Here is a 22,375-nt window from a genome sequence, read left to right on the forward strand (position 1 = left end):
ACAATTATGTTTATTATACGAATAAATTTTTATTAATATATATATATATATATATATGTGTGTGTGTGTGTGTGTGTGTGTGTGTGTGTGTGTGTGTGAGAGAGAGAGAGAGAGAGAGAGAGAGAGAGAGAGAGAGAGGAAGAAGAAAATTCGTAAAGCGCAAGCTTTAAGGCGCAACGCAATATGTGAGAGGCACCGGCTCGAAAGCTTCCCAGGCGCTTAATTATAGTAGAAAAAAACTCGTCACCGTTCGACGAACTAACACAAAGACGATTTGTAGTATCAAGTATAATCGAAAATCGATTATTCGAGTACGCGGGTCACTCTCTCTTCAATAATCTCATTTTCTATTTTCACGTAGTAAAATAACCTAAGAAAAGAGAGACAAAGAAAAAATAAAAAAGAACATGAACAACAATAAAGAAAACAAAAGAGGAGGGAAGTACCTGAAAAATGTTAAAAGTTAAGAAATATAAAAATAAATACAAAATTTAAAAACAAATCGAATGTAAAAGGCCAGTTTTTAACAATAATTAAACAATGACGAAACATTACTCCCCAATTGTTTAAAAAGTTTAACGATGAACGTGTTGAATATTAAATACTATCGATAGAAGGGGAGAAGGTGGTGGTGTAGTGGTGGTAATGGTGGTGGTGTTAGTTACCAAGCTTCTCCTCCTCTCAACAAGCAGCAACTCTTTCTCTCTGGAGAGCACCATAGCGCCTAAACAAACCAGTTTTCCCAACGACGACAGTAACTACCGAGAGAGCCTCCCTCACGATCCTTTTTACGATCGGAATCTCGCGCGACTTGCTGGCTGCTCGAAAGCGGGTGTTTTATAATGAAATGAACAAAATAAAAAAAATATGTCGAGAACAAAGGAAGAAAAAAAAACAAAAATAATCTTATCCACCCACCAAGATGTTGGAAATACGATCGTGGGAAAAAATTATTAGAATGAAACAACCAATGATGAAATAACGAACGAAACTAACGAAAAATATTGGATAAAGTAAAACGCACAGGAACTTTTAGAGCAATATGGAGTTTGGAAGCATGGTAATAAAATAACAGCAGCGTTGGGAAACTCACAAAAAAAAAGAGAAAGAGAGAGAGAGAGAAGGAAAAAAAGCTTCGGTCGTGAAGCTACAAGAAACAGGCTATCGATCGAGACAAGCGAGCAACTACTAGCGAACGACAAGCGAGCGAATGAACAAGAACAAACGAATGAACCAACAACTCTAACGAATGAACTAAAAGAGCATGCGAGCGAGGCAGCTTTATGCGTATTTTCGCAACGATCGATCTCACGCGCGAAACCTCCCCTTAACTTTAATATTTCTTTATCACAAAAAACATATTAATGATGAACGAGAAAAAGACATGGAAGGAAGAAAGAGAAGAATGAAAAGATGGAAATAAGAGGGGCGGCGGATAGAAGAGAAGTTGATTAGATACAGGGTGAAGAAGAGAGTACGGTAGTAGGATGAAGGGGAAGGAAAGAAAGAAGAAAGGAAGAAAGGAAAGAAAGAAAGAGGGATAAAGAGCGTGCGTGAAACGAAGATGTATAGATAGAGTCGGATCGTTGAAGAAGAAGAAGAAAGAAGAAGAAAAGAGAAGAGAAGAAGACGCGATCGTCGAACATACCGGCGACATGACGGGGGGTGTAGATGTTTGCGTGGTAATCGAGGATAGATGCTGTTGCTGCTGCGACTGCAACTGTTGATGGAGGTTGTTCTGTGCGGCCGCGTCCATAACACCGCCTGTAGTATACCACCACTGTACGCCGGGCGGTGGCGCGGACGGAGTGCCAGGTACGCCACCGCCGCCCGATCCGGGAGCGTTGCCTAGTCTGAAGTCGTATCCACCCCTCATGCAGGAGCCAACAGGCGTTGACGTCGAGACCGGGCTCGACTGCGTACCGGTCGTTGCCGGATTCTGAAAGCTGGATGCCATTTTGTAGGAGAAAAGCTGCTGTGTCCCCGCCGCAGTACTCCTGACTATGTCCTGTTGTTGTTGGTGCTGCTGTTGCTGATGGTGTTGCTGTTGCTGTTGTTGCTGCTGTGCTTGCTGTTGCTGTTGTTGATTAAGCTGCTGTTGTTGATTCAGCAGATGCTGATGAAGGTTTTGTTGTTGCTGTTGTGCTTGCTGCTGCTGTTGTGCTTGCTGTTCTGCAGCAGAAACGGCGTTCATGCCAGAAGGCCACCAAGGGGCACCACCAGATCCATCCTCGCGGTTTCCAGGGTTGGCCGTAGCCCAGCCACCGGTTACGCGGTGGTGTTCCGACATTTCGTACGCGCGTACACGTACGCGGCTCCTACGTTACGTCCTCCACCCCCACCTCCTTCACTCCTCCTCCACCTCCACCTCCACTACCTCCACCTTCTCCTCTTCGTACCTTCGTAGTTTATCCAGCAACGACTGCCGGTACACCAACAACGAAGAGGACTACTACTACTACGATGAGGAGGAGGACTACGTCGATGGGTACGATGACTACGACGATGACGACGAGGACGACAACGACAACGAGGGAGAGAGAGAAAGGAAGATACGGGTACAACCGGCAGCAGAGGCAGCGGTGGCGACGGCGGTGGCGACGACGAGAGGTTACTCACGACGACGCGCACACACACGCACACGCGTGCGCGCGAGCGAGACCGGGCACGCTCGCGCTCTCTCGCGAGAGAAGGTACCTCGTCCACGCGCGCACCCTCACATCCGTACGGTATTACTAGCCGGCTCTTCGTTCTTTTCCTCCTCGTCGTCGTCCTTATCCTTTTTTTCCACCTTCTTTTCGGATTTGGCTTCGGCGTCGACGACGTCGTGGACGCGCGCTTTCGTTCGACGAGATACCCAACAACGACGCGCGACTACTTTCTTCCTCCTCTTAAATCCTTTTTTTTTTTATTTGCTTTAGTTCTCGCTTTCGTTCTCTATCTTTCCTATCTATTTTTCTCTTCTTTAAATATAACTCATATATATATATATATATCTATCTATATATACCTTTCCTTCTTTTTCTTCCGTGATTGTATCACTGATGCAAATACACTGTATTGTTGCGTACTTCTTTATTCCTTGTCTTTATTGTCTTGTTCACTCCCTTGGGTAGTTATATTTCTATCTTTATTTCTCTCTCTTTAGTCGTCCACCTGGCGCACACAGCACACAATATAAGCGATGTATCACCAGGTATATGAATGCGCTCTCTTATTGTAACCGCGGGTGTTTAGGCGCGCGCGCGCTCGACGCTTCGGAGCGCTTTACTACGCACGGAGTAAAGGCTTCGTGGCACGCGCGGTACACTTGGAATATACGTTCTCTCAACTCGACGCTACGCTCGACCGTTCGTCGTCGTTCGTTGGCTACAGCTCCGTGGTGGGTTAGGTACGGTGGTGGCGGTGGCGGCGGTACCAGCACCAAGGCAATGCTGCTGGAAGCAGCCGTGCGGGACGAAAAGGGAGCACTAGCTGAGGGGTGGTAGGGGAGACACGACGGCCGGCCGGCGAACCAGGGAAGGCTTGCTCTCTCTTTCTCTCTTCTCCCCTTCTCTCGTTATAGCTCTTTCTTTTTTCTTCTAGTCCCCCACCACCACCATCGCGAACGGTGGTACGACACCCGTGTGCCTCCTCACCCTCTCCCCATCACCCTCTCTTTCTCTCTCTTTTCTCGCTGCCTTGCCCGACGTCGATCGTTCGGGTCTTACTCGGCTTTTCTCGTTCCTTCTCTTCTAGCCCGAATCTGCCTCAACGTCGCTGGCTCAACAACGACGACTGCCGCGGCCCGCGGTCGCGGCGACGGTGGTAGCGACGACGACGACGACGACGACGACGATACGTTCATCGTAGCGTCTCTCTTCTCCTTTTTTTTTTAATTTCTTTCTATTCCTTTCTAACGCTAACCAAGCGCATTTCGTTAATTTTTCTAATCGCCGCTACCAACAACAACGACGACCACGACGACACTCCTATTACCACATCTATGTTCGTTACTATATCCAAACTCCATTGTTCTATCAGCTTTCGCGAACATACTTTTGCTTCGTAGTTCTTTCTTTGTTTCTTTAACCTCTTCCCCCGCCCGATTGCCCACCCTCCCCACGATTCTCCTTTACTCTCTCTTTTTCCGACTCCCAACGATCGCGCTTTCTCTTTCCCTCTCTCCTAAACGAATGAAATCCTTCGATCTTTCTCTCGTGCGCCTACGCGCAGCAGCAACAGCAACAGCAGCACCAACGACGACAACGACAACGTCACAACGGACAACAACAACAACCAACAACGAGGATGAAGATGAAAGAAGAAGAAACAACGAAGATGACAACGTCGTGCGTAAAAGCGCGCGCGACGTTCGACCACGGCGTGAGCCGTGATACCGATAGCGGCCACTGAGCAGTCGTAAATGCTCCTCGTGGAACACGCTGCTGCCAATGGTCCGCTCGCATGGATAAGAGAGCGTGACTCTGAAGAAAGAAAGAAAAAGATAGAGAGAGATCTTTTGGATAGCTTCTATCGTCGCATTAAGCTCGCGTGTTCGATTTCGCACACAGAGGACACGGAAGAGAACAACCTGACGAGGTCCGGCCCGGTCGAACGTTCGCTCGTTTCATCTCTCTCTTATTCCCTCCCTTTCTCTCCTTTTCTCTACCTTTCTCTTTCTCTCTCTCTCTCTCCTTTCCTCCCTTCTACTTCTTCCCCTTCGTCATACGCGTCGATCCGTCTCTTTCTCTCTTTCTCTCTCTATCTCTCTCTTTCGCTTTCACACGAGGTTAGCCTTCTTTCTAGCGGGCAGCGTTGAACTTGCGCGACGTTGCCAAGCCACGCTTTCACCCGCTCCCTCACAAAGGAGAGCCAGGACGCTTTGGCCAATCGGGACGCTTGATTTGGCCGGTGGGGATGGCGGGAGACTACCGGCATCGACGCCGAGTCAACGTCGCCTCCTCTCTTTCGTTCGTTTCCTTCGTGAAGAATACGAGAGTTATGGCTCGTAGATCCCCCCCTTCTGCTAACGTAGAGGGGCGGATGACTGCCTTCTCTACCCTTGAAACTCGAGGTCAACTTTTAGGCGGAGAAAAGAGTACCGAACCGAGCGAGGGACTGAGATAGAAAGAAAAAGAGAAAAAGTCAAAGAGATAGGGAAAAGAGAAAGATAGATAGAAAGAAAGATCAAAAGAAAAGAAAGAAAGAGAGGATGTGTGTGTATGTTGAGAAGGAATAAAAGAGAACGAGAGACGACAGCCGCTACTGAGTTGTCGCCACGCTCTTTCTTCATCTTCTTCTTTTTCTTCTTCTTCTTCTCTAGCTACCTTTTTTGCCCTTCTTAGTTTCGTTACACCGCTACGGTCACTGGAATTTGCCCCACATCGACGCTTCCTGCTTTTCGCGCACCCTTTTTCTCTCACTCTTCTGTACTCGACGAGTGTTGTGTCCGCCTTACCGATCGACGAACCTTAAAGGTCGATTTACACGCTTCCGGGCTACGTTGGGCCCGTCTTCCGCATGATCGTTTGTTCATTCGTTCGTTCGTTCGTTCATCGTGCCATTGAACGGGAAGATACCTTTTTTTTTTTCCTCTTAGATTTTTGCATATGATCGAGTAAAAAACAAAAAAAGCTCTTAGAAAATGGAAACATCAGAATTTCTACTTAAAATCACGTTTATTAGGTAACTTTCTTTTTTTCAAAATGGGTCTGAACAAATTTCAAACTTGCTTCTTTGATAACAAGAGAAAGAAGAGAAGTGAGGTCCTTGTCCTTTTAGACTCTCCTCCTCTTGGAAGGACGATGACAACGAACGACGGGAACGAAGAGACTAAGGGGAAACCGATAAACCGTATAATACTATTTCTCGCTTGATTTCGAATATTATTTCGACGAACTGACCGTAATTGTATGAGAAGAAAATTTTCAAAAGAATGATTTACGAGCTAACGATCCTTTTCGAATAATACATGAAACGTTTCTTCGTTGAGAGCTTTGTCGTAAGAAATAATATATATAACAAGGAACTCGTTATTAGTTCAGTCTTACTTTTAAGATGTCCAGAATGAAAAAAAATAAAGTCGAACAATTTGACTTTGTTGTTCTAAGATAACGTACGATAAAAAGAAATTGGTTTTAAGGCTTGTAGGAATTTCTGTTTCGTGCTTGGGTTACGTTACGTTGGGTAAAAACCTCGTGACCGGTCCCTGGCCCATTGCAAAGGATAAATTCTAATCGGTAGATTGTTATTCACGATACGTTCTTTTTCATCTAGAAATTGTGCATTATTTCTATATATGTATATATTTACATTAAAAAAAAACTGTATACTTTGCATCAACAAAGAAAGATGGGGTGAAAGATAAGAGAAAGAAGATATGCCAAATCTTGAAGAAATTCTTAGAAGAAAAAATATGCGATAATAGATCGCAATTAAGAAGAAGAAGAAGAAGAGTTTAAAATAAAGGGCAATTAAAGTAACACTAAAATATATCCTAGGGGAATTAAAAGTAGTAATTAGAAAGTCATATGTGATCATTAATTGTGCTTGTTTCATTTGCTTCTAGAAAAATGCACGTGTGTATGTATATATGTATGTAACGCGCGTTTCAAATGAAATATGTTAAAATGGCATTAAAGTCGTGAATTACGACAACTTTTCGACTAAAGAGACCAGATGGTCTATGAAATGGAATAAATTAAGCAGCAACGCCTTGCAATTTTAAATTTCATTCACCCCTGAAAAGCGCAGGATGGTGGTGGCGCGCGAATATCGTGCAAAACTGCCAAGTAATAGCGGACCTTCTTCCAATATAGAAAAAACCTGTTCGGCAAAATAAAATTTTCATCTCGATCCGGCTTCTTCATCAATTGTACACTTTAAGTGCTCCTTTATACATATCTCGGGGATTGGAAGGCATATGAATGAGGTTATACGAAGATGAAAACGTACTTTCTTCGATTTGCCTACTATATACAAGACCGCCTACCACAAACTATACACGTTCTCTTACATTTTTATTTACTCTTTCATTTTTATTTATTTTTTTTTGTCATATTTTGTATTATTTTTAAAGCAACGATGGAAATGAATTCCAACTTTCTACCGTGTTTCAACGAACAAACATTCTATAATGTTTGTAGCCAATGTTCATCTATACTTTCGAAGGCATCGACGCATTGTACCGCGTATTTGCCTCTAGGCTCTTACTTTTACTCCCGACTTCTATAATACGTTCTCCATGGCGCTTGCGATTTTATCGTGGCCTCGAAAGGCGAATATTAATTTCACCGCGAAGAAATTCACGGGAGAATGGGTGCCGCTTCGACGAACATCCCTCCGAATATTCCAAATTGCTAGGGAAAGAAAGAGAAAGAGAAAGAAAGAGAAAGATAGACGCGTGTTTATGTATATAACGCGAAGAATGGAAGAGGAAGGAAGAAAAATGAAAATGTATACATATAGATTGGATAGGACCTGTACTTCGTATTATTCGTACAACTTCCTTTTACTACCCAACCCTTGGACACGAGGTGGGTGAGTTGGAGGTGACGCGACGAATCGAAGAGAAAGAGAAAGAGAAAGAGAAAGAGAAAGAGAAAGAGAAAGAGAAAGAGAAAGAAAGAGAAAGAAAGAGAAAGAAAGAGAAAGAAAGAGAAAGAGAGAGAGAAGAGAACCGGGTCCGGGTCAATAAGACGAATGAGGGAAAGAGACGACCAAAGAGTGAGAGGGGAAAGAGAAAGAGTGAGAAAGAGAGAGGTACGTTCGAGCCGCGCATTCCCAGGGCCAAGCATTGGCAACCTAACGAACGACGAACGAACGAACGAACGAACGAACCACGAACGAACGGATGAGAAGGGGTCGGCGGAGCGAACGAGGAACGAAGGAACGTTCGGGAGGGGCGCGGATCGCGGAGGGTATGGGGACTGAACGTACGTGTAGAAACATTCTGTTTCTATGTGTGTACCTTGTGTACGGATGTTAGCGTATATGTGTATCGACATGTGTGTACGCGTGCGTGTATGTGTTTATGAAAGAGAGAGAAAATGCGGAGGGGAGGAAGAAATGAGAAGAAAACGGAACGAGAAGAGGAAGAGGGGGGAAGGGCTAGTATGGAGCCGGGTTTCATGTTCCTGACTCTCGCTGGTACTGCCACCACATCAGCATATCCACCACCGTTGCCACCACCACCACCACTACCACCACCCTACCACCAATACCAACACTGCCACTGCCACCGCCACCGCCACCGCGCCGCCAACGAGCCGCGTCGTACGTTCAAACGGATCGGAGCGATCTCGAACGAACCCAACCGATCTCGGTCGAACATTCACGATCCCGAAAATACGACGATCGTACGAAAATCAACCCTTTCGCGTCGACACTAAATTTTCTACGCGACTGAAGGTAGTATCCATTATCTTAAAAAAAAAAAAAAAAAAAAAAAAAAAAAAAAAAAATAGCCGTCGCACTCGACTCCTCCCGAATTTGTAAAAACCGTTAGAAATTCAAGCAAATCGATACTACATCTCGATTAATTTGAAATGTAAAACGACCAATCCAGCAGTCATAGTTTGCTTATCTCATTGAAACGATGAACGTTTTCGATGCAAAACGATAAGTCACCTGCGTAGGTGGACTCTCTGTTTACTCAAACGAATATGTAGTAAAAATTATCATACATTAACATTTTTAATTCCAATACTTAATGAGAATGAGCGGTGCTCTGAAGTCAGATGCAAGAAGAAATTGGGTTTTTCTCTCCGAAGTATTTTTATACTTTTAAAATAGGAAAATATATGATGCGTTAGTTTTAATGCATTTCAATATTTACACACTAACACACACATATACACGTGAATAATTTTTTTCCTTATTCAAATCGTACAAGATAATCAAGATACTTTGTTTCGAGAATAATCTCAAAACTATCGAACGTTTAAATATTTAATTTTATCGATAGATTAATAGAATAGGGTTCCAATGATGTAAACCTGTTTTATTGGTATTTCCTTTTGAACGGTGTCCGATACACTGACAATAGATTTTAGATTTTTATAGCCCCCAATAATCTTTTTCCTTTAATTTGATTTCGAGGAAATCATAATAAACATTCTAAATACTAATAAATAATCGTATTTTTCTATTATTTGTTATGATATGCTTTCCCGAAAATCCTGATGTAATAATAATACACCGTTTTATGTATTCGTGTTATGTGTGTATGTTTTGAAAATGTTCTCCTGCTTTGAATTTATTTTTCGTGTTATTTATATAATGCGTGTATTTCGTTGAATGAAACTAAGAAGAACCCTTGAGAAAATTTGTCTCTCTCTTTCTCTCTCTCTCCCTGTATATATATACGTGAATTTGACTTCTGACTTTTTTATTATCCCTCTTGTATTATGATGAATATATTTAAAATTTCGACTAATGGTTGAACAACCAGAAAAACAAAACAAAAACTACGAACTTTCAATTTAACAGATTTTCTCTGTCAAATGTAACATTTCTAACTAAAGTTTGATAAATTCCAAACGTGTTTTTTGAACAAAAACTTTTTCATAAGTGGAAAACTCTGTATGTTATTTATTTTTGCTTCTACAAACTTATCCACCGAGTTTTCAACTTTTTTGATGAATTTTACCGCTTTGTTAAATTAATAAACAAAAAAGGATTTTTTTTTCTTTTTTAGAAGAAAATAATCATTTACGATAAAAAAAAAAGGAAAGAACAAAGTATAGCAAAGAAAGAAAAAAAAACAAGACCCCCTACGTTTTTGTACGAATTCGTGTCGGGTGTTGCTGTTAATTGCTCTTCCGTCCGGCGACGAAGTAAAAAAAAAAAAGAAAATACAAACTGTAATAGTTCAATATTTTTACAAAACAAGTTTGTAATTGAATCTTATTATAAGAATCATTAAATATTTTTAGTAAAACATCAAAAAATTGTTTGTAAAAATTATAATACTTGTCGATATTTGATATTTCGTGAAATTAATGGCGGACGAAAGGTTATCAACGATTACTTTTACAAAATAGTTCATAACAATGTTTGTAAAAAAAAAAAAGAAAAAATCATGAACATTAATTATAGACATTTAAAAAAAAAAGAAAAAGAACAAAATAGATAGAGAGAGAGATAGAAAAATACTTAAACACATTCCGCGTAGTCAGCAATTAAGTGCAAAATGCAAGAGGTTAAACGTCTCTTCGGTGTTGTAAACGTTAGTTAATGATTAAACGATACTAACAAATAAAGCATCGAACGATAAAATATACCGTTCTTCTGCGATATAAAACGGTAAACGGGAGAAAAAAAAAGAATTAACAAAAAGCAAACCAAGCAACCGAGAATAACCTTTTTTCCGAATATACATGGCTGTGAGTTGAAATATTTTAAATCTAACATAGAAACAATACTTTTTATTCGATTAAACTTTTTTCTTTTATTTAAAAAAAAAGAAAACAATTTCCGTTTAGAAATCTCTCAATTCAATGATTGAAAAATAATAAGATATTGGAAATAATTAAAATTTCTGTGTAGAAAGTTTCTCAGTCCGAGCATCGACAATGTTGCATTCGACCACCATCTTGTTTTTTTTTACTTAAATCCATTTATGCCGATAAAATTGTATAACTCCGTAAAAAAAAAAGAAAAAAAAATAATCAAATATTCTTGAGCTTCTCATTTCTTCTCTTTCAAAAAAAAAAAAAACTAAAAAAATGTATAAAAAATTATTTTATTTTTTTTATTGTAACTCAAAACTTTTCAATCAACTCTTCCTTTCGCTACCCTGAATTTTTTTATTTCGAGGAATGCTTTTATAAGAAATAAAAATTTAAAATTATAAAAATTATTTTTAGGAAATAAAAAAAATTTGGACAATGGTTCCCATTCGAAAATGTACCGTATTTAGAACAAAAAATAAATTCCGAAATTATAATGAACGTTTTAAAGATAGCTTCCTTGTAATTAGATTGATTTTAAATCAGCTCGAATTGTCGAAATGTTTTGAAAATATATGATAGAAGTATCATATAAATATAGGGTGGTGAAATACTATTGGAGTACTTTGTTGGACCTTGAAATTGAAAGCATATGTATCTATGTATGTATGTACAAGTACATAAAACGAAGCACATAGTAAAGCTTTAAGAAAAACGTGGAGATATAAAAGGTTGGAATAAAAGAGGATATGCACGGTAAATCGAGAAATCTTTACGAAGTGTAATATAACTCTCGACAAGTAGGATTTTATATATATATATATATATATATAAATATAGAAAAACCTTGTTATATATATATATATGTATATAAAAAAACTTTGGCATCGCTTTGCTTAATTTCATTTTATCTTTAAACTCGCGTTCCTTCGAACTAACCAACCAACCAACCAACCAACCAACCAACCAACCCAACCAACGAACCCAACCCAACCCAACCCAACTGAACCCAACCAACAAACCAACCAACCAATAAACCTACCGACCAACAAACTAACCGAACTCTCTGAATATTCAATAAAAAATCTATTTCTCTTCTTCTAATTAACGTTATTATTCCTACATTTATATATTACAACAACATCATGTTAGTGTGTATATGTGTGTGTATACGTGGGTGGGATTGAAAAGTTTCGATTAACCAACATAGAAATCATTTTTGTTCTTTCTTTTGTATTTTTTTGTTTTTTTCCAGATCAAACTTTCACTTTTATTTTTCAACGTGGTACCAAAACTTTTTGTTTTTTTTTTGTTTTAGAAAAGAATAAGCTTCAAATTTTTCAACTCACCCTCTTTGTATATGAAATATCTGCCTTGTATTGTGCACCATTTTAAAAATATTCAAACATTGTAACTTTCGTATTTTATATGAAAATTTTGTAATATATTTCTAAATTTAGTGTATAAAATTAACTGAATATTTCAAATTTTAATATTGTCGTTAAAAATAAAACAAAAAAAAAAAAAACCATCGTTCATCTTTCTTGACGAATACGTGTGGGTGGGTTGAAAAGTTTTGATCCTACAAGTATAAAAACAATTTATTTATTTATTTATTATTTTGTTTTTTTTTTAATCTAAACTCTCACTTCTTTTCACATGGGTCATCTATCGACATGGGTCTCGAAACTTTTCAATTAAATCTCCTATAGATTTTGAAATATATATATAAATGTCATGTATTAGAACGATATGAGATAATATTATTTAGAATTTTGTCATATAAATATCGAATTTCATGTTAGGAAAGGATATTTAACTCATTAAATGTAAAGTTCATTATGGCGTATGGTTTTCTCTCTTTCTAATTAATGGCGTACTTTAACCCACTACCGTTCATAACGTGAAATACTAATCTACGAAAAAGGAAAGTATTAGGCATTTGTAACTAATTTGCAACACAAAAAATGATTTATACATTTATATATATATATATAAATATTTTTAACCGTAAGTCCTTTGAAAAGGACGTACACGCGAATCTTTCAAATCTTATTAATTCTTTACAATTATTATTATTAATAATATTAATCATAATTTTGTAAGCAGTTGCTTATTTACACGAATCGTATTTTACATTTTTATTCTAAAAAAAAAAATAATTTAAAAATATTCATCTATAGATTATGTTTAATCCGTAAAAAGATAACAGAACAAAAGTTCAACGCGTAAGAAATGAAAACGAGAAAAATCTCTCACCATTTTAAACAAAATTTCTTATCTCAAAGTGTTCAAATCCTTAGTTTAGAATTTCAAAGATTTCATTCGATTTAAGATTTCTCGTAAATTGTAATTAGTTGAAAATAACTCGTTCAAATTTATTCCATTTCTTAAAAACAACTTCATTGAATATCTTGATTTTGTTTATTCATTTTCATTGATTGTTAATCAAACAAATAATTCAATTTTGTTATTAAATGTAACAAAAAAACCCAAAACAACAATCCCACATAAACAAAGTGTAAAAAAAAAACGTTATGCATAATGTTATAATATAAATGAACAATATTAAAAACAAATTAATTAAAAAAGTGAGGTTAGGTGTATGAGAAGTAATGAAAATAAAAAATGGAAGCACAAAAAAACAAAAACAAAAAATAATTACAAGTCCGTCGATGGTAGAAATAATAAATTAATGTGCTTCAACATTTACGCTTGGCGCGATTCCTTTTTGTATCTCTCATTGTTTTTTAACTTACTAAGCTTATATATATATATAAGCGGGGAACCGGTTTTCTACATGGAACGTACTACGTATCGATTTGCCTATGCGGTGTTTGCCGAAATATTATATGTATGCGCTGTCACATCTACTTGAAATCGATAGAATTTAGTATCCTATTTTTATTACAAACGTATTTTTTATTATTATTATCATATTCAAAAAAAAAAAGAAATAATCTACTAAAGAATTTCTTCACATTTTTCAGTACTTTATTTTTTTTTTCTTGATTTATTTCATACATTAATTCTCATCAAAATATCTTAATAACATTGACGAATATTAAAATCGTTATGATTTGTTACCAGAAAAAAAAAACAAAATGGTGCCAAGATAACATTTCAAACTTATTAACCTAAAATTCAGCAAATACAATTTTAATATTGTAATTTGTAATCAATGAAAATTATTTGCTTTCTCAATTTTCTATTTTTCTTTCTTAAACAATGGACTTGCACCAATTTCGTAATTTGAAACAATCCTCACGTTTGCCAAATCGTGATAAATTTCGCAAAAGAAAATTGATAAAGTTTATTACGAGTGTATCCTATATCATTTGTTATAAAACAATGGATAAAAACTATTATTATTTTAGCGAAAGAGGGTTGAAATTAATTATTAATAACTTAATTATTAATTAAATAATAATAATAATAACAAATAAAGATCACCGATTGAAGTTAAATTGCATTACTGACCTGTTAATGGCAATAAAAACAAATTTGCACAAAGAAAAAAAAAGAAAAATAAAAGGAAATGAAGAAACGTTTCTCTATTAATGGGTTAATAATTTTGCATATAAAGAAAGAAACATTAAAACACGGATCGTTGGCACGTGTACCATGAATAAGCACTTTGTCACCGGATAAATCTTTCCCTCTATTTATCTCAACTTCTATCTTTCTTTCTCTTTCTCCCTTTCTTCTTTATCCCTCCTCCTCTCTTTCTTTATCTCAAAGACATAAAAGGAAAATTTAAAAGGAACGAATATAGCATTGTCTAGGCCTTCTAACGTCTGTTCTCGGTCAAGGCGTTATAAAAGGCTTACAACATCCTATCAGAGTAATAGTACCCACTTAATTACCACGATGACACGAAGAGAATCATAATTGGAAAACGTCACGAAGAGTATCTTTTGTTTTTTTTTCCTTTTTCTTTTTTTTGTCTCTTTCTCCACTTCTAGGATGTCATAAAAACTAAACTTTTTCATACATGTGTAAGAAAAAATGATATACTATGGTGTTACAGCTAATTTAAAATAATTTTCTTTTTCTTTAAACATTTCTTATTCGATGATTAAATAATAATAATGATTATTATTAATTTTGGAACTAATTAAAATTGTTTTTGTAAGAAAAAAAACTTCCTATGATCAATGATTTTGGCGCCCATGATTAACGTCCGCCATTAATCAACGGCAGCCATCTTTAATTTTAATTAATTCGTCTTTTCGTTTTAAAATGAAACAATAGTCGTTGAAATGTACTCTTAAACGTGAGAAAACTTCTTCATTGGCGATTAGATCGCATTAAAAAAAATCCCGAGTAACATATATATATATATATATATACGATATATGCGTTTCACTGAGAAATTGCAAAAAAAAAAAAAAAAAGAAAGAGAAAGAAAAAAAGTACTTCGTGGCAATCACGCGCGTCTCTTACGCGTTTTGTCAAGGTAACGGAAAATATGATATCACATCCGAGAACTATTATATTCTTTCTTGATATTGTACGTGTGAAAGAAAAAAAGAATAAAAGAAAAGTATTTGAAAGAAAAAAAAAAAAAAAAGAAACAAGAAAATCTCGTAGAAAAATAACCTCCAAATTCGATATGCTGTTTGAGTCATAATGGCGGAGAAGAGTTGTGTAAAACAAAAATATATATACGATATAATAAAATACAGTGAAGAATATATCTATACATGCATCATACATGTACATATTGCGTGATCTAACCTAATTTCGTCTTCTTTATTTGGTGAGATATAAAATAAAGAGAAGCATTGAAAGAGAAAGAGAGAAAGAGAGAAAGAGAGAAAGAGAGAAAGAGAGAAAGAAAGAGAAAGAGAGGGAAATATTCTTTTTGAATGAAATCAAATCTACATACATATGTATGCATATATGTCAGCATTAATTTGTATAATTCAGTTAAATCGTGGAAACCTTAAATTTTATCCGAAATGACTAGGTGGTTTTTGGAGGGAAAAGGGGAAAGTATATCAAATTATATTATATACTAAAACTAATAATTTTAGGAAATAACAAGATTATATATGAATTCATAAGAGACGGGCGAGTAATTAAAATTATAAGATTGAAATTAGATCCATCTTGAAAAAAATCTCCCTTTGTTTCTACAACAATGCTCGTAATTTATCTGTTCTCTTATCTCTTCCTGACTTTGAAAACAAATGTTTTGTTAGTTGTGTTGTGTGTTGGTACTATCGGATCGAATCTACGGATTAAATTTCAACTTCAATAATACTTTAACTGCTTGACTTTTGTAAATTCATATATTACCTAATTTTTGAAGTATGTCAAATTTTGTCTTTTCTTTTGTATTTTCATATTTAACACTAGATATACCAGACCAATCATTTTGACTGATCGGGCCATTTTAATTCAAAATTTCTACTTCATGTAACATTTAATTTCTGTAAATAATTAAGCGTTTTGTTATTTAAAAATATCTATAAATCCATTTATCTATTAAAAATATTATCGTTAGACATTTTTTGTTATTTTTTAAGAGTAAATCAAGACTGGAAGCCTCAAAAAGCATTTTTTTGTATACATCAATCATTTTGACTAGTGTGGTAGAAATAGGTATACTGAAAATGGTAGTATATCTAGTGTTAAACAGATCAATATAATCATCTAACAAATTAATACTACACACATATATACAACATAACATGTTGTACATAAATCCTATGATATAAAAGTTCAATGAAAATATCTTTCTATCAGGGATAAAAATAAAACAAAAATAGAAACGAAAATCAATGGTAAAAAAAAAGAACAACAAACATAACCTAAAAGAAAAAAACCCAAAAGAGCTAAAAAAACAAAGAAAAATCCACACAAGATAAATAAAAAGAAAGAGGTTTTAGTAGACGTACATTCAACGTCAGGGACATTTCCTTTGCTAGATAAATGCACACACACACACACAAGATCTGCCTTGAAGGTGATTTCTTTTCTATCTTTCTCTCTTTCTATCTTTCTATTTCTCTGTTATTTTTTTTCTTTTTATATTTTACTCTCTTTCTTGTTCGGTGTTTTTTTTTTTGTTCAGTCGAAATATATTTGGTAAGAAGAAGAAGAGGAGGTCTAGGTAAGGTGGTGAGGAGGAGATGAAGGAGGAGGGGGTGGAGAAGCACGTGAAAAAATTCGTCTTCTTTCTCTTTCTCTCTCTCTCTCTCTCTCTCTCTCTCTCTCTTTCAACTTTTATCCGAACTGTTTGTATTTATATTCGCGCGACCTGTTGCGTAAGAATAGACGAGAACTGTGCGAGGACAACACGGCAACACGACTGTACTACGAGTATGAGAGAAAAAGAGAAAGAGAGAAAGACAACCGTGTCAAAGATTTCGCATAAAACGTAATAAACACACAGTAGTAGTGTGACACACAAAATAGAAACAAATTTCTTTCCTTTCCTGTATAAAAAAAAAAATGTCTACGATAAACCAAAAACTAAAAATGCGTTGCAACCAACCAGAACTCTTTCATCTATTATTGTTCCCACAAGAGTGTATAGTTAACTGTTATGAAATTTATTTTTTTCAGTTTTCAAGTTTATTTCTAGACACCTAGTAAGAGAGAGAGAGAAGAAAAAAAGATTAATTTATCTAAAAAGAAAAAACAACCACGTGATTTTGAATTTAATGAAGAAAATATGAAGGAATAGTATGACCACTGCAAGATTGTCGAATACGCGCTCAAACTGAACTGACAGGAACCCGACGTTGCTGAAGAAAACGATTGCATGTGTAATCGCAACTCTAAGTATTCACACATATATATATATATATATATATATATGCGTATATGGATGATCATTCTCCCTCTACTCTCCCTAAAATGATACGTAAAAGCGTTCTCGTACGCGACAAACGCGTCATACGTAATATGTCTCCCCTCTCTCTCTTGTTCTTCGTTTTAATTTCCTTTCTCTTTCTCTCTCACTCTCACATATACATATCTCTCTATACACATATACATATATATATATATATTCATTCCCTCTCTATCTTTTTAATCTCCTTTTTATTTCGAATAATCAACTTTGTGGCGTTTGATAAGCGAATAAAACGTGAACGAAGAAACCCATTAAAACTGTTGTATCAATGACCGGTAAAGATGTAATGTTAGGAAAACCTGCGCCTAGGTGTTTTTGACGGTGAAAAAGTCAAGTAAAACATCATTTTATATTGTTTTGATATACTACTCTATTTACTAGTACAACACAACACAATAATAACTATTACTACTACATTATTACTGCTACCACTACTGTTACTGTTACTACTACTATTACTACTATTATTTTATTACAAATATTACGGAATTAATGTGTAATCTTTTCGATATGGCACTCACGTATTGAATACCAACGTTATATACATGTAAATTTTCTACGTACGCATACATTCTTAACTATTATTCTTTTTCTCTCTCTCTCTCTCTTTCTTTCTTTCTTTATTTTTTTTTTCTCGTTATCCTAGCCAAATCGTCAATCTTCACGTCGCATTCCTATTTTTCCATTCGATTAGTTAAATAAACAGAGAGACAAAGAAGCTAATCTAGAGCTAACAATCGATAAGGAAGAAACAAGAAGAAGAGGAACATGTGACGCGAAATTATCAAAGTAAATGAAGACAAAGAATAAAAAACAAAAACGAATTGAAGAAAGGAAGAAGTTAAAAACGATTGGTTAGTTCATTGATAAATTTGGTTATTGTTGCAGCATGGAAGATGGCAAACTTATAAGGCACGACAATGGAAAGATCAATTTGTTCGATTAGAGATACCAACGTGTGATCTTGTTGATCGTAGAAGAAAACAAAAACACACGTACGTGTTACACACAGAGAGAAAGAAAGAGAGAGATACGCGATATTAATATATATAGTGTGCCCACGAGAATTTCTGTATTAGTACGTAGTACATTTTATATACAAAGATACACCGTTTTTTATATGTCGTATAAAAAGAAATTACATGGATGTTTTCAACATTGGCAGCTATACCTCTCCCCCCAACCCAGATTGTTTCTATGGTGAGAAAAGTGATATATAACTATAATGATGATGATGACGATGATGATGATGATGATGATGATGATAATGATGATGATGATGATGATGATGATGATGACGATATGATGATTGTCTAACATCCACAGTAGATGAGTTTAGCAAGAGAGATTCATTTAGCAATACGAAAAGCAAGAAAGGAAAATATCGAGAAGCGAGGGGGAAAAGGAGTAGAAGAGGGGGAGATAATGCATGAACGTGAAGGCGGGTGTTTTTGTGTGGGTGTAGATGTGTGGGAGCGTTGGTGTGTGCGAGAGGACGCGCGTCGTCGCGACGCGTTTCGCGCACCACCGGTCATCCTCGTTCACGCACGGAAAGCAGCACCCTGTGCTCTCTCTCTCTTGGATTATCATATTTCTTTCTTTTCCTAGCCTTTCGAATCGTCACGAACTTTTTCTAAGGGGACTCGATAAAACGTAGAAGAGGATCGGCAGGACGATTAGAAGAAATACACAGGTCGTGATCGCGACACTGGGCTAAACAACACGCATCTTTCCTCTTTCCCGGGGGGCAGCCATTTGCTACGATCGAGTTGTGTGTAGAAAATAAAAGGTGTACGCACTATAAAAACGGAAGGCGATGCCACCTTGTAGTAGGCCAGCTCGTATCGTGATAATCAAACACTAACAATCCTTACGCTCTTCGATGCCACGACGCCAAAATCTGTCAACGCCTACGAAGAAAAATATTTGAATTTTTCTTACCTGAACAGTCCTCTATACAGCTAAAAGGATTCTCAGCTTCGAATATCGCGACCCCACGCTTACTTGTACGGCATATGGAAGTGTACAGAGAAAATCTCTATTACCATTGGCTTATTTCAGATAAGCCGCAAAAAGTAAGCCAATCAGGGCCGACCTTTTATGTTTTGATGCGTTTCTTTTTATCCCTCGATAAAATGTCTGCTCTTAAAAAAGGCGGGAAAACTAGGGCTCAAAAATGATTCTCCTTATTTTTATCGATTATTGTTCTTTATAGTTAATTTTCATACGCCATTAAAAAAAGAAAATTTTATCTTTTTATTTCTTATATTTACGTGTAATTTAATCGTTACGAATTATTGAAATTATTGACTAAAATATTATATAAAAAGGTTAGATCGTATTTCTATTATAGGTGGTGCCACTTTCTACACCGTTGCATTAGGAATAGGTTGATCGCAGGCCAGCCAACGTCTAATAAAACTAAAAAAGAAAAAAAATATCCTCTACGTTGTCAAAGTGTGACTTGTGGCATTTATATAAATCGTGATTATGAGTTTATGCGAACGTAAGCTTTTTTTTCTACCATTTCGACGTAAGACATTCATTGTAATTTGATTTAAATTGAAATTCAAGAATTATATCTCACTTACAAATAAATAATAATATACTGTTAATAATCACATTTTTATAGTATTACTTTTTTATATTTATACCTAATTCTCATGTTGTTCAGATACTACAAAATATTAATTTATTTTATTATAATTATATTTTTTTTATTGTAAAACATTTTTACACGTACTATATAATTGGTTCATTTACAATGCAATTTGACCAATCAGCATTTTTTAAAACGAAGTTACACAAATGGAAATAATATCTTGGTAGAACTGAAAACAATAGTTAATTATTACCTGTTATATTGCATCCGATAATTAATTACTGACTTAATTAGTACGTTGTAGCTACATTGTGCATATTCGCATTCTGTTTCACGAAATTTTTTTTTCATATCTATGTTTATGCAGGGATCAATTTGATTGGTCTATATTTGATTATATTTTCGATAATAAAAAATATACGTCAATTATATCGATATCAAATTCGATATCTCGTTAAGATTCATCGAAATATAACCATTCATGATTACCGCCAGAAATTGAACGATAATTAAACGTTTTTAATTTAACAAAACAATTTATTTATTAATATTTATATTTATCAATTTTTATTTGTACCATGGACAGCAAATATTCTGACACTGTATATTCTTGGTATGTTAATATATATTAAATCATATATTTAATGTATTTTATATTTATTTTTATAATGTTATACTTTTAGGTTTGAAAGATGTGGTATCATATCAAATATTAGAACAAATCTACGCAGAAATTTGGTCAATGCATTAAAATATAAAGATTTATCTTTAAAGGATTATTGTAGTAAACCTAAACCAGCTAAACAATATGTTTTTGATTTTCTTGTAGCGGAGTATTTATTTAATGTTAATTATGCTTATACATTGTCAGTATTTGCTAGTGAAGCACCACTTTTGATACAGTTTGATAATCATGTACCTGATAGTTATGATGAAAGAAAAACACACAGTAAACAGAAGTTACAAAAAGATTACATATATCATACGTTAGAAACTTTAGGAATACGACCAAATGATCCTGAAGGACAATATATTATGTCAGAGTATGTAAATAATGATGCACCTTTACTTTTATGTATTTTAAAATGTATATCTGTTTGTACATTGAATTTAAACAAAGTTCCAAGTTTTCAAAAAACTACAATGACCAGTACCAAAGAAACACAGACAGATAGTTCTCTACGAATGAGTATGGAAATAGAAAAATTAAGATCTGTCAAGAAGAAAATATTTAAACAGAAACAATTATTTGACATGCAATTGAAAGAAAAAGAAATTGGATTAAAAAATCGTGCCATTGTTATCGAAGAACAACTAAATTCTTTGAATAAAAAATTAGATAAAGCTCAGGTATATTATTATTTGATTAAAACTAAATTCAACATTTTTATAAATCATCTTCAACCTTTTGTAAATAACTGATTTATAAAAAGGTTGAATTACGAGTACAAAACTTGTATCCACTTTATATTTAATGTGCATTTTTTAGGAATTAATGAATATGGTTACTTTGAAAGAACAACAGTTGAATGAAAAAAAGCAGAAAGAGGAACAACACTTGTTTCAAAAAGAAATAGAATTATCTTTTAAACAGAACGCTTTGCTATTAGAAAACGAAAGGTAAAATATTTTCCTTAAAGATGTTTAATAATTTCAATTATGAAAGATTTGATAAACAATAATAGAATTATTCGCAGAATACAAAAAAAACAAGACATGTATGAGAGTTATAAGCGTGATTTGGAGAAATTGCAAGAAGAGCTTGCTGTGACCAAAAAAGCTTTTTCTACCAATTGCGAGTTAAGAGATACAGGAATACAAACGAGTTCTAGTAACGATTTAGGAGATCAAAATAAAGATGCACAATTTCATGGAGAAAAGAAAGAATTGATCAAGCTTTTGAATGATCAACAATTAAAAATAGATGAATTGACTCAATACGCGATTCAATTATCGCGTAGATTTGAAGAAATTCATCAATCGAGGTCTACATTAATTGAAGATCCTGCGATAACAAAAAAAGCTCTCTATACTAACACCGTTGTTAGCGAGAGCAGTTCAACTGAAGATATATTGCAAGATGCTAAATTACGTTTGAAACGTTTGGAAGAAGAAAGTATAAAAGCCGATAGGTTTTATTATAATTCTATTGCTACATAATTAAATATGTTATAAAACATATTTTGTATAAACAAACATACATACACACGCACACGTATTTTTAGATCGTATATCCAAAAGTGTCAATGATAATTTATTTTGTACAGATAGTTGATTACACCAGCACGATGATATTGTACATTTATTGGGTTATATCGTTTATATATATATACAGTATTATTATTATTATTATTATTATTATTATTATTATTATTATATTTTCATCAAATAAGTAAAAAGATAAAAGTTTTACTATAAATTTATTTGTTTTCATTAATCTATTGGCTATAATGTTATCAGACAATTAATAAG

At 35.0% G+C, this 22,375-nt stretch overlaps 2 protein-coding genes and 2 long non-coding RNA genes across 7 annotated transcripts in view; 2 read left to right on the forward strand and 2 right to left on the reverse strand.

Moving 5' to 3' along the window:
- The window catches only part of LOC107065878 (high mobility group protein DSP1), a 25,190-nt gene extending 18,240 nt beyond the window's left edge, over positions 1-6,950 (reverse strand). Inside the window, exon 1 of the mRNA XM_015319939.2 lies at positions 1,649-6,950. Within this exon, the coding sequence (XP_015175425.1) occupies positions 1,649-2,290 (642 nt within the window). The 5' untranslated portion in view covers positions 2,291-6,950. The remainder of the gene's footprint in view (positions 1-1,648) is intronic.
- A 1,447-nt stretch (positions 6,951-8,397) lies between these two features.
- LOC149030736 (uncharacterized) lies at positions 8,398-17,083 on the reverse strand. Its single transcript, XR_016178450.1, has 2 exons — positions 16,939-17,083; positions 8,398-14,394 (listed from the first exon to the last, which is right to left on the reverse strand). It is a non-coding gene; the product is annotated as an uncharacterized LOC149030736 (long non-coding RNA).
- A 10-nt stretch (positions 17,084-17,093) lies between these two features.
- Positions 17,094-19,094, forward strand: LOC149030737 (uncharacterized). 2 transcript variants are annotated; one of them, XR_016178449.1, is made up of 4 exons: positions 17,094-17,861; positions 17,948-18,090; positions 18,190-18,379; positions 18,467-19,094. It is a non-coding gene; the product is annotated as an uncharacterized LOC149030737 (long non-coding RNA). The 2 variants fall into 2 exon arrangements; XR_016178448.1 differs by having other exon boundaries at positions 17,095-18,090.
- A 148-nt stretch (positions 19,095-19,242) lies between these two features.
- LOC107065879 (uncharacterized) lies at positions 19,243-22,322 on the forward strand. Of its 3 annotated transcripts, none has more exons than XM_089178076.1 (5): positions 19,243-19,807; positions 20,490-20,516; positions 20,587-21,253; positions 21,393-21,523; positions 21,601-22,322. In XM_089178076.1, the coding sequence occupies exons 1-5, from the start codon at positions 19,800-19,802 to the stop codon at positions 22,061-22,063; spliced, it is 1,296 nt and encodes a 431-aa protein (XP_089034202.1). In that variant the 5' UTR covers positions 19,243-19,799; the 3' UTR covers positions 22,064-22,322. The 3 variants fall into 3 exon arrangements, with proteins under 3 accessions (XP_089034202.1, XP_089034201.1, XP_089034200.1); XM_089178075.1 differs by having other exon boundaries at positions 19,243-19,376; positions 19,655-20,516; XM_089178074.1 differs by having other exon boundaries at positions 19,243-20,516.
- Positions 22,323-22,375: the final 53 nt, after the last annotated feature.

This window comes from Polistes dominula, unplaced genomic scaffold, assembly GCF_049000335.1.
Source record: "Polistes dominula isolate Pdom_NZ unplaced genomic scaffold, Pdom_raw_medaka contig_77, whole genome shotgun sequence".
NCBI classification, from domain to species: Eukaryota; Metazoa; Arthropoda; class Insecta; order Hymenoptera; family Vespidae; genus Polistes; species Polistes dominula.